This window comes from Neophocaena asiaeorientalis, unplaced genomic scaffold (genome assembly GCF_003031525.2).
Source record: "Neophocaena asiaeorientalis asiaeorientalis breed wild unplaced genomic scaffold, Neophocaena_asiaeorientalis_V1.1 scaffold182, whole genome shotgun sequence".
NCBI lineage: Eukaryota > Metazoa > Chordata > Mammalia > Artiodactyla > Phocoenidae > Neophocaena > Neophocaena asiaeorientalis.
Genome location: NW_020174648.1, coordinates 6183131 through 6195470, shown reverse-complemented (window position 1 = coordinate 6195470; position 12340 = coordinate 6183131). Strand labels below are relative to the sequence as shown.

Below are 12340 nucleotides of genomic sequence, written 5' to 3'. Positions count from 1 at the left end.
TTTTTTTTTTTTTTTTTTGTATAAAAAAAAAAAAAAAAAAAAAAAAAAAAAAAAAAAAAAAGATTAATGATGTCTATCAGTGTTTGTTTCCTTTTTTCTTTTTCATTTTCATTGTGTTCTTAGATTTTACTCTCCAGTTTAGCATGTACAACTTCATCAAATAATTTGGCACCTTGGTGTATTATGATTTACTGTGTAGCAAATTAGAATATAAAGTAGGAACGCCTTGGACCCTGCTTAACTGAATATCAATTTATAAGTACTTATATTATGCTTGGTACTAATTAATAAGAGGGGTGACCAGCAGTCTGTTTGCCTGAGAATCTAAGTTTAACCTGTTTTCCAGTGTAACTTTTAATAGTGTCCCTTTTCCCTGCTGATTTTAAACAAACAAAACCAGCCAATTATTTTACCAGCAAAATAAGTTTATTTTGGAATAGCAGAGATGTGCAGTTTGGGACAAGCAAAAAATGGTGAACATAGGCATATCTGGAGAACGGATGAGAGGGCCTTGCTTTTATAGAGGAAAGGAGGAAATTGGGGAGGGCTGCAGGGGTTCTTCATTGGCTGCAGATGGTGGGCAGCTTGTCTTTGCTGGATCAGGAGGAAATCTTTCTTCCTGCTGGGGTCTGTAAGCTGCGGTGAATGATACATGTGTGAGAACTGCCCCTCCATGGCTTCCTGACTTCACTTTAAATGAGGTTTCCTTTATTCATTTCATATGACTCTCAGAAGTGCCTCAGTTCAGTTTAAAAAATTATAAGGATTATAAGGGGTAGTAGTTCACATTAGGATATTTTAATATTAAGGCTTCAGTTGTTTCTGTTTACATTATTCCTCCAGTACTTAGTAATACTTCATGTACTTTAGCTTTAAAAAATATCTCATTTCTATTATTTTCATGATGAACTTGTTGCAAAGTTCATAGAGTTGCTTATGTGAGGTATTTCTAGAGCAGTGATGTTAGTGTATATCCTTTTAACCTTCATCCCACCATCCAGAATAATGCTTACTTTTTTTGAAATTTTGGCTTTCATTAGTTTTTTTTTGTTTTATTTTGTTTTTTAATAAATTTATTTACTTATTTTTAGCTGCATTGGGTCTTCGTTGCTGTGTGCAGGCTTTCTCTAGTTGTGGTGAGCGGGGGCTACTCTTTGTTGCAGTGCGCAGGCTTCTCATTGCAGTAGCTTCTCTTGTTGTGGAGCACAGGCTCTAGGTGTGCAGGCTTCAGTAGTTGTTGCATGTGGGCTCAGTAGTTGTGGCTCACGGGCTCTAGAGCACAGGCTCAGTAGTTATGGCACGTGGGCTTAGTTGCTCCGCGGCATGTGGGATCTTCCCGGACCAGGGCTCGAACCCATGTCCCCTGCATTGGCAGGTGGATTCTTAACCACTGTGCTACCAGGGAAGTCCCAATACTTACTTTTTGAATAAAATGTCCCTCATGATTCTTGTTTATCCGGTATCATCCTAAATATGGTGAAGTATTTGTCTGTGTGTGTGCATATAGTTTGTTTATATTTTACTAAATATGTGATAAAATCTTTTCAGATGGATATGACCACATTTTTTAACCTGGCCATATAAACCTGTATTTATCATATTAATTTTTGGTGTTGAATATATCCACTGATACATGAATGAGTTTATGATTGGATCATGGGATTTGTAGCATGCTAAGTAAAACTGTTCTTAACACAGATCCCAATGTGATTCACTTAATGCCAATCCCTACTATACTGTAACAGCATTGATTAAACCTTAGTACTGGGCTTCCCTGGTGGCACAGTGGTTGAGAGTCTGCCTGCCGATGCAGGGGAGGCGGGTTCGTGCTCCGGTCTGGGAAGATCCCACATGCCGCGGAGTGGCTGGGCCTGTGAGCCATGGCCGCTGAGCCTGTGCGTCTGGAGCCTGTGCTCTGCAACGGGAGAGGCCACAACAGTGAGAGGCCCGCGTATTGCAAGCAAAAAAAAAAAAAAAAAAAAAAAAACCTTAGTACTTGCCATCAGCCAGACAGATTTTTATCTAGCTTATTTCATCATTCAGACAATACTTCTCCAGCCTTTTCTTAGGTAGTACTGTGTCAGAGTCTTTGTTATAATGTAGATGAATTGTGCCCATTACATCTCCTTTCTCTACCAACTCTGTTACCACTCAAAAGATTTATAGACCTTAGAATTACTCATTTTCACCACTGATTGTAAACTGTAACTCAACCTATCTTATTCTTTCTGAAACGATTACTTTACATCTTGGGATGTTTTATACAGTTGCCATTTTAAAAGACCAAATAGTTTCATCTTTCCTTAGTCAAAAATATCTTGTACTTATCAATATATCTTTAAAAAACCTTAAAAATTTTTTTTAGATTTCTGGTTGTGTGTTTGTATCATATTATACATGTTTCTTGGTGTTATATATTGATATATATGTCTGACTCTTGTTTTTAGTATTTATTTGTCTCAGTAAATATTAATAACTATAGTAATAAAATAATTTAAATAATTTAAAAAAATATTAATTTCTGAGAATGTTCAACTGATGAATAAAATACCATCTAAGAATTTCTAATCATGTTACCATTAGCTTTAAAATTTTCTCTCTTTGGGTAAAGATATTTATTTATAGGTATTTTCAATTTCATACTGTGTAAACTGTAGACAAGAATTTTCATAAAAACTTGTGATTTGAAAATGTTTATTTAGGCACTAAAGATAAAATGTATTAATGAAATACTGTTATTTTTGCAATGGGTATAATAATTAAGCAAAAGTATTATTTGACTGTTCATTAGACACACAGTCATGTTTCTTGTTTTAAAATACATTAATATCTAATATAGTATGTAATATAATGTTTGTTCTTTTTGTATTTCTTCTGCAGAGAGTGATAATGAACTCTCGAGTGGAACAGGTGATGTGTCTAAGGATTGTCCTGAGAAGATCCTATATTCTTGGGGAGAATTGCTAGGAAGATGGTAAACTTTTTTTTTATTGAAAATTTTATATTTATATAATTGATATTAATTTGCTTTATTAATTAAAATCTATGTGTTTATATATCTTAATCTTGAGATTACTTAGGCAGTCAATATAGATAGTCATCTAGGGGTTGAGCCCTCAACCACTCCAGTGTTTGGCAGTTGGAAAGATGAGTAGGAAAGATCATTCAAAGGAGCCCAAGAAAGCTCCTTTGGAGGAAGAGAACCAAGGGTAGGAGGAGAACCAAGGTAGAAATCAAGTGAATTAAGACTATCAAGAAGGAGGAAGTGATCAACTGCTGATAGGTCAAGTCAGAGGAAGCCTGAGAATTTCATTGGGTCCAGCGATTTGAATGTCACTGGTTACTTGGACCAGAACCCCTCTGTGGAGAGGTAGGAATGAAAGCCTGATTGGACTATGTCTAAGAGGAAAGATAATCAGCAGTTATAGATAGATAGGTCTTCAGAGAAGTTTTGCTACAAGGAGAGGATAAGAAATAGGGACATAATTAGGAAGTGGATGTGGGTTGAGAGATTATTCTGAAAATTAAGATGGCCAATATAGCCTGTACATTGTATGTTGTTGGAAATGATCTAGTAGGAAGAGAAAATTTGATAATGCCAGAGGAAGAGGACACAGTTGCAAGAGAAGTCGATGAATAGGCAAGAAGAGATGGACTTGTTGACTAGTTGGAGGAGTTGTATTTAGAAGCGCAGAACATTCATTGTAACAGAAGGAAAGGTGGGGCATGGCTACAAAAGTAATAGCTGACTTAAGTGTACTTACTGTGTGTCGGGTGCTGTTCTAAGCACTTTAGATACCTTAATTATCATCATGACAACCCTCTGACTTAGGGATTATTATTATCTCCATTTTACAGGTGAGAAAATGGAGGCGCAGCTATGTCAGGTAGCTAGTATAAAAATACACAACAAATAATGGCAGCAAATAGGTAACTTGCTCAAGATCCCATGGTCAATAAATAATTTGCCCATGATCATGCAGCAAGTAAATGACAGGATTTGAATCTAGGCAGTCTGGCTCCAGAGCCAGAACTTTTTAACCAGTTGGACAGGCTGCTATTTCTATAATGTACATAGGTTTCTGGATTACTTTTTATAGGAGCATGTAGAAGTTTTAGTACAAGAGAGAATAAACTAGGAAAATTGATACCCTTCCCAGACTTCTCGTATGAGTTTAAAGAGAGATCATGAGAATGGCAGTATGGTGGACAAGAAAACAAAATATTTTTATGACTAATTAAACAGCTAGTTGAGATCTTTATTTACAAAAAGCAAGATTTATAACTTGGTTCAATATACAGCATCCTCTTAGGTTCTAGGAGATACATAGATAAATACACAGTTCCTACCTTTGAGGTTCATAATCAAGAAGGGTGGGAATATACACTCATAACAGACCATTTTAACAAAATAACTGAAACAATGAGGTTGTTTCAAATTTCTTAACCGTTTTGTTAAGAAAATGGTTAAGAAATTTCTTTTTTATAAAGTGACAATCACTTGATTTTTTACCCAACTTAAAAAATTCATCTATTCTCTCTTAGGAATTGTGTGCTGATTTAAATATGAATAGGAGATAATTCCTACCCCCAAAGAGTTTACCATCTTATAGAGGCATATAGACATTTAAACAGATAATTGTGACATAATGGATAAATGCTCCTGTTAGCACTGAGGACCCAATGGAAATTTTCGAATGAACACAAAAGTAGAAAAATAAATACAATAAATGTGATAAAGAAAATCCCCAACAAATATTTTAAAGGTGAAATTGCTATGATGCTTTTTATTATTTAGAAAGGTAATTTTGGAGTAGGAAGAAACTATTAATAGAGAAGGTAGTTAGGATGTAATTGCATGGGTTGATGAGGTCTATACCAAACTCATGGGTCTTTTGTATGGAGAGGAGTTCCAAACAGAGAAAGAATTCTGAAGTAGAGTTGATGGGATTTCTCAGCTATCATTCAGTGTACATTTGTTGCAGAAATAAAATACCATCTTTCTACATTATATTTTTAGTAGTGGACTTCAAGAAACTCATTGAAAGAATCTGAGGGAACTATTTTAAAGGACTAAGATAACTGATTTTTAGACCTTTATAAAACTTGCTGGATCTTTTACAATTCAATATGTATTTTTATTTTATTTAACTTATTATTGCAGTTGTGTCATGACAATTCATATGAAAACAATAAAATTTGCCTGTTTGAGAGTTTATATCTATTACACAAGAATTGACAAAATTTTTAAATTGCTCTTGGAATATCGTTTTTAAACATTCATCTTTTTTAGAGCTTTTCAGTGAGTCTTAGGAATACTAGCTTAGGGACTTACATGAAGATATTTTTGTGATTTATTTAGTTAAAGCACCTTTTGGGGAAAACACTACATTTTGTGCTTTGGGGAGATTTTTATGAGGAGACAGCCTGTGTTCTCAAGGCACTTTTAAATAAAACATAGTTGAAAGTATTTTCAACTTATTATAAAACAACTAGATCACTCTATTAAAATAAAGTGAAGCTTTTATGGATAAAATCAGAATTCAGATAATGAAATATACTATTAGAAAGATACAAAGGAAGACTATTTAATACTAATTTGAACTAATCAGAAAAAAATAAGGATACTATGGAAAAGAAAATGGAAAACAGACTATAAAATGTTCAGTGGTGGAGGTCTTCATACAAGACTGGAGTTAAGGTGTCTTGATGAAAGAACTAGATAAAAAAAAATGAGGAAACAAGGATTAAGAGAGGAGAGGGAGAGGGTCAGGGAGAGAGGAAATGAGGAGATGTTTGTGAAGGGAGGACTTGGAAACAAACTGAAGTGGTAGCAAGATTTCTTTTTCCTGAATATATTCAGAATGGTAATGCTGATGACTTATACATTAAATTATTTAAAGAAATTAAGGAATTGGGGCAGAATTATTTCTGGATAGCTTAAGAAAGCAGAGTGCTGATCCTGAACCCTTAGATGTAAGTCAGCTTTTGTGGCAGGAAGATTTTCTAACCAAAAAAAATGAAATGAACCTCTGAGGTAAAAATTGAGTATAGTTTATTATATATAAATAAAACCATCTTCAAACTATTCATTCTCTTTTATTAGACTTTCAGAAAGTCAGTATGCATTTAATAGGCACTTTGATTATATTTTTCATAGCTATACTTATTATCACAGTGGGAAAATGTGTTCTTAATCCGTGGTTTCTCAACCTAGCTGAGCATCAGCAGACTTGACAGGGGGAAAAGAAAATCTAAACTTGGGAAACATGAAGGATTTGAATCACTAAGCATGAACATCCATAGCTTCCTTCCTTTTCACATCAATATAATGTTCCACTTTTTTGACTAATGAAAAAACCCGGCAAAAACATATACAAATCAGATTAAAATATGTGTTCTTGATTTACCCAGTGACCTTTAATGTGTCTCTTTTCTTGAAACTTTTCTTCATGTAGCTTGTTTAACTTAAAGTAAGACCTAGGTTGACATATCTAGGTCTTATCATTAATGGGGGAAGGACAAATGCCTAACTTTACTTGATGTTCTCCATCTTTTAGTTTCAGTTCTAGCTATTCCCTTTTCTGAGAAAACATTTTAACATGGGTCAGGCTGCTGCTCTCACATTCTCATATCTTCTAACCACTTACTTCCACCTCCCCTCTATCAAAACTTTCCTAATTCCATCAGTGACCACTCAGTTTCATTCAATGGCTTTTCTTCTCATCTCTTGATTTCTCTGCTGTTTTTGTTAGAAATGATACCTTCCCTTTGAAATTCTCTTCTGGACAGCTTTAACAATAGAGAAAGTTCTTACATGCCCAGATAGTTTCAAGAAAAGATGCCTCTTTGAAGGTAACTAGATTAATATAAAACAGCTTTATGATGCTATTAGAATCAATGAGAATGTTTGCTTTTAAAAAAGCATTCTTTAGCTTAGCCTTAGTAGTTGATCATATTAATTTAGTTTCATAAATCTATTCATTTACCTAAAATGTATTGAAGACCTTTTATATGCCAGGCACTGTTCCAGGTGCTTGGGATATATAACTAAAGAAGACAGAGATTCCTGCCCTTGTGGAGTTTATATTCATGCATTAAAAACTGCCCGATTGCTACTTGTTTAGTATATGTCTGGTTTATGTGTGACTTTTTGAATAATTTGATAACTATCTTGCTTCTAGTGCAGAGTTCGGCACCTGTCATAACTAGCCCATTTCCAAGTCTCTTGATAGCTGCAGTTAATGCTGTGCACTATTAAAGCAATGGCCATATATAGTTATATTTTTATTAGAAATATTGAAACAATGATTATTTCTATAGATTGTTCTTTTGTTTGGGTCTTCTCTGGTCATAGATGTATACTAGTAGCATTTAGCTTAGTATCCACTAGTGTCTCTTAAGTACTAGGGTGCTGTATGCAATATAATTACTGTGTCATTACAAGAATAATAGGTAAATTAAAGCTGTTAATCATGTTGTGTTATGAATGACATAGTTCTTTTTAAATGTCAGTCTGTAAAGATAAATAGTGCCTGGGTTTTTAAGAGAGGAGAAAAGACTTTTCTATTATACCCAGCCAAACAGATGGCTGAGGGTCAGCTAGAAGCTGAATGTTGGTTGAGTTGAATCATATTATGGTAAAATGTGTATTAGGGACTGTTGACTATTAACCTTAAGGTGTGTGTATGCATGAGTAGGAAGAGATATTCCAGATTCAAAATCTTATATAAATCATTATACAGAGTAATTTGAGCCAACATAACAATCAAGCTGTTTGTCCTCTTCATTTTGTCTGCCGTATTGGAAGCATATCGTAGTAGGATGAATGGATGTTAGGAGGTCATTGTAGAGGTTGTAGAGTGACTACAGTTGGTGGTAGTGGAAGTAGAAGTGCATGGATTTTGGACAGGTTGGGAAAATAAAATGCATTAGACTTCTTGATGGATTAGTAATGGATTATGGGACAGAGAGTAATGTCAACCATAACTCCTAGGTTTCTAATTTGGTTGGATTGTAGTGACAATCACTGAGGTAGGATACCCTGGAAAACGATGAGGTTTAGGGAGAAAGAATATGAGTTTAGATTTGAGCATGTTGATTTCTGGAGCTCAGAATACATGGACATGGATGACAATGCCCAGAGACAAGAGACTGAAGAGAATTAGATCACTGAGGGAAACTGGAGAGGTTAAAAGCTCAGAATACTTAAGAGGTTAATAGAGGAGAAGCAATCATCAGTGGGGTTTGTGGGTGGGAGGAAAAGAGAGTGCTTTGTTATTGAAGCCGAGGGAAACAAAGTGGTCAACAGTGAAAGGAGTGAAAAATGTCTTTTGAATTTAGTGGCATAGAGAGGTCATGTATTGCTTAAGTGAAAACTGTTTCTAGGAGAGATAGAGAAGCCATGTTGAGTTGAGCTGAGGAATGAGTGTGAAGGGAAGAAATAGAGATTGAGTATACAGCGATCCTTTAGAGAAATTTGATGTGCAAGGTAGGAGACAGTATGATATCTAGAGTGTGATGTGGGGTGGAATAAAGGTTTCTTTTATAGGAGATATTTATTGGAATTTTAATAGCTGTAGATACACAGTGATGACCTTGATTTCTGTATAATATGTAATATATTTAATTAATTTGAATTCTTATATGATATTGTACATTATGGGACTCATAATTCCGCATATTTTGCATTTAATTTCATAGGAAATGAGCTTAGCCCTTTGCACACTGTTGTTTTTAGTTAACTCATTTCTTTTTTTACATTAAGAGTACAGAAACTTTCCTAGCCCTCAAACCACATACATTTTTCCTATTCAAAAGTGTAATCAGAATCAAATAATAAATTACAAAAAAGATCCTTTTATGACTGATCCTGGCTCTCTTGTGGTGCAGTATTCTTTTGCTAATCTTAAATTCAGTTGGATAGTGAAGAAGAGGCAGTAGGAAGGAAATCCATGTGTCATACAGTTTACTCAGGTATAAGTCTTCTCAAGAATAATTAATACTCTATCTACTTGACATATTTTATGGAACATATTTAGCTATGGTGTTTTTCCAAATTAACTAAATTTATATTTTAATTGAAGTCCATGAGAGAAATTTAAAGACCTGAAATGGGTTTTTTGGTGTATTATTATAAAAACATTCAAGACCGTTGTAAATATTTCAAACAGTATAGGAAAATAAAAGGAGTACTTTCTCTCAATTCCATTACATAGATATTTTGGAGTTTATTCTTCCATATTCTTTCCCTGTGCGTGTCAAAAGCAGGTTTCAAAATAGTATGTGTTAGGCAGAGAGTGTGAGAGAGAGAATGTGTATTTTAAATAATACCATATATACTATTTTGAAACCTGCTTTTTTCACTTAGCAGCATAATTATGTTAATGGTGTCGTAGCATGTTAAATCATGTAAGCTCTACCTCTTTCTACTTTGTTTTGCTTCAAGCCTGTCAGTATTATCAGCTTAGGTTCCCTAACTCAACAATATAAACGTTTTCCTTTATGAGGCTGAACGAAAGCAGAATGGTCATACATTTGATGGTTTATTAAAGATATTAATGAGATGAGTTTACTTGAACTTTCGAGTTATGGAACTTATTACAGTTTTTCCAAGATAGCTGGACTATGAGAGGATGGGGAAAGCATGGAACATATTTTCAGATGAAGGGCATGCCAAAACTGAGGTCTGGCCTGGAGCTGGAAGAGTGTGTAAAGATAGAGAAGGAGGGGGGCTTCCCTGGTGGCGCAGTGGTTGAGAGTCTGCCTGCCGATGCAGGGGACGCGGGTTCGTGCCCCGGTCCGGGAAGAACCCACATGCCGCGGAGCGGCTGGGCCCATGAGCCATGGCCGCTGAGCCTGCGCGTCCGGAGCCTGTGCTCCACAACGGGAGAGGCCACAACAGTGAGAGGCCCGTGTACCGCAAAAAAAAAAAAAAAAAGATAGAGAAGGAGGTAAAGTAGATGGGAGGCCAATTTTAGAAAATAGACATATGGTTTCTATGACTTTTCAGGCTTAAAACTTGAAACCGGAACCTGAGATGTTAGACCAAACCAGAGTACATCATTAAGGTTTGGAGTCCAGATGATTACACTAGGATCAGCTCTAAGAGATCAAAGGTGAGCAGCAAAGTAGAGATAAAGTCTGAACAAAAAGGCATAGAACATAGCTCCAGGTTCAAGCTAGGCATAGACTGGGAACTACAGTTCTGTTTCTTGTTCAGTTGGGCAGATTATCATAGTAGCATACCTACTATGTGATCATTGACTTCATGACGATGTATTTTTCATTGTTCCAATTCTAAACACCCTTGGAAATGGGTAGGGCTGATAAGTGTATGTTGCTGGGAAGCTGGATAGGTTGTATATGTTTTGGAGGAAAGGTCTAGGTTCTTGCTTTAGGAAGCACTTTGGGTCAGGATGTAGAGGTATATAGTCAAGGTGTGATAGGCCCCTGATCTACTTTCAGCATCCCTTGCCCCCAACACTTACCATACACACGTCATTAGCCAACTTGTCATACGTTCATCTCAGGGGATTCAAATGGCTCTTTTTATGCCTTGGAATGCTGCCTAGAAATATATAGTTAACACATTCATTATTATGAGTAGGTTCATAGGATGATTAAAAAGTAAATGAGGAGAAGAAAGAACTTTCCTTGTGGGTGGAATAACATGGTTCACTAATAAAGAAGATGGAATCAAGAAAAAAAGTTGAAGACATTACTAAACTTAAACACTACTATTATTATTTCATGCCCCTCCCTGCCATTTTTCTCCTGATCCAGTCTTGCACTTTTATATAAACTCATCAATATACTTTTCATAACAACAGCAGGTCAGCAGTGGTGAAGGGAGTATGAATGGTTTATTTTCTTGTTTTCTCAGGCACAATAATCTTGGTGTGCGACCAAAAGGGCTATCTACTCTGGTGAAGAGTGGTGTTCCTGAAGCATTGAGGGCAGAGGTATGGCAATTATTAGCAGGCTGCCATGACAACCAGGCAATGCTGGATAGGTACCGACTTCTTATCACAAAGGTAGGAGATCTTTTCATATTATTCTCATGCAACAGTATATGAAGTAAATCCTGTTTTCATAGCTCCAGTAAGTCATAAATGCTTTGAACTTCTTTAAAAACTCTATTGTTGTTCAGTGAATAGTTGCCTTTTGTTCTAAACACTTGTTGGACAGTGATAAACAATGCACTGTAGTGATCTATGAACACTTAATGCCTTGGCTTTCGTTTTTCTGTTCAAGTAACTTTATAACTGTTTACTAAGTTGGAACATACTTATATTTCAAGTACTCTCAATTAACCTTTCTTACTGTATGAGATTTATGTACAGTTGTACACAGTATAACTGTACTCTAGTATAATTTTAAAGTCAAATTAACTTAAAATGAAATTATACGGCCTCCTATGCTTATGTAACCTGACACTTAAATGATGTGGATACTTGCCCATATCCTTATCCTGTCAGGAGCCTCTGGTTCCAATGTAAATTCCTTTGCTTATGCCCCAAAAATTGATTTTAGAGCACAGGTAAAGGTAATCCTCAATCCTAGGCTCTCTTCTTAGGTCTTATCTCCTAATTTCTTAATTACTCTAATAAATCATGGATTTTAACATAATGGTAATATTTTGTTTGTTTTATAGAAAATCTCTATTCATAAATAATTTTTTTGATAAGTAAGACTTTATTCCTCAGGCTGTATCAACTTTTAAAATTCTTTAGCCCCTCTGATTTCTTCTTCCCTTCCTTACCTCTTTGCCGCCCTCCCTTTCACAAATATTTTCTGAGTGCCTAGTATATTCAGTCACTGCTAAATTCATTCATTTTTTTAAAAGAAGAAACCTTCATACCATTTTTTATGATTAGTATTTACTATAGTGGAATGTGCAAGATGATCCATTGATGTTGGGGGCAGAGATGTCTAAAGTTCCATTTGCATTTTTTAAGTTACAAATGCAAAATGTTATTCAGCTATACTAATATTTGTTGTGCCATGCTAGGTCCTTGGGTCTGATGGCCACTTGTCCTGTGTAGTTCAGGAGTGACCTGGGGGAAGAAGGGATTTGCACACCTTGGAATGGAATAACAGTGGTGCTCACGCTCATATATTCACTTTTAGAATACTCAGTTTTCTTGCAGTTTGCTTGTGTTAGATTAAGTGGATTTACAGGTTATCTAGTTTTAAATCTTCATAGGATAGATGGGTGGTTCATAAAGTCTGCTGTCACAGGATGTTACATATCAAGATATTTTAAAAAAACACACTAATCTGTCCTTCAAGCAAAAATTAATGTTATGATAATGGATGACAAAGCAACTACTTTGGG

The 12340-nt window shown here is 35.4% G+C and overlaps 1 protein-coding gene across 4 annotated transcripts in view; it reads left to right on the top strand.

Moving 5' to 3' along the window:
• The window catches only part of RABGAP1L (RAB GTPase activating protein 1 like), a 668427-nt gene that overhangs the window by 178921 nt on the left and 477166 nt on the right, over nt 1-12340 (top strand). For all 4 annotated transcript variants that reach the window (XR_003005040.1, XR_003005039.1, XM_024758766.1 and 1 more), the window contains exons 12-13: nt 2881-2974; nt 10886-11036. Coding sequence is in view for 2 of the 4 variants with exons in the window: in XM_024758766.1 (XP_024614534.1) it covers nt 2881-2974; nt 10886-11036 (245 nt within the window). In the remaining 2 variants the exon portion in view is untranslated. The remainder of the gene's footprint in view (nt 1-2880; nt 2975-10885; nt 11037-12340) is intronic.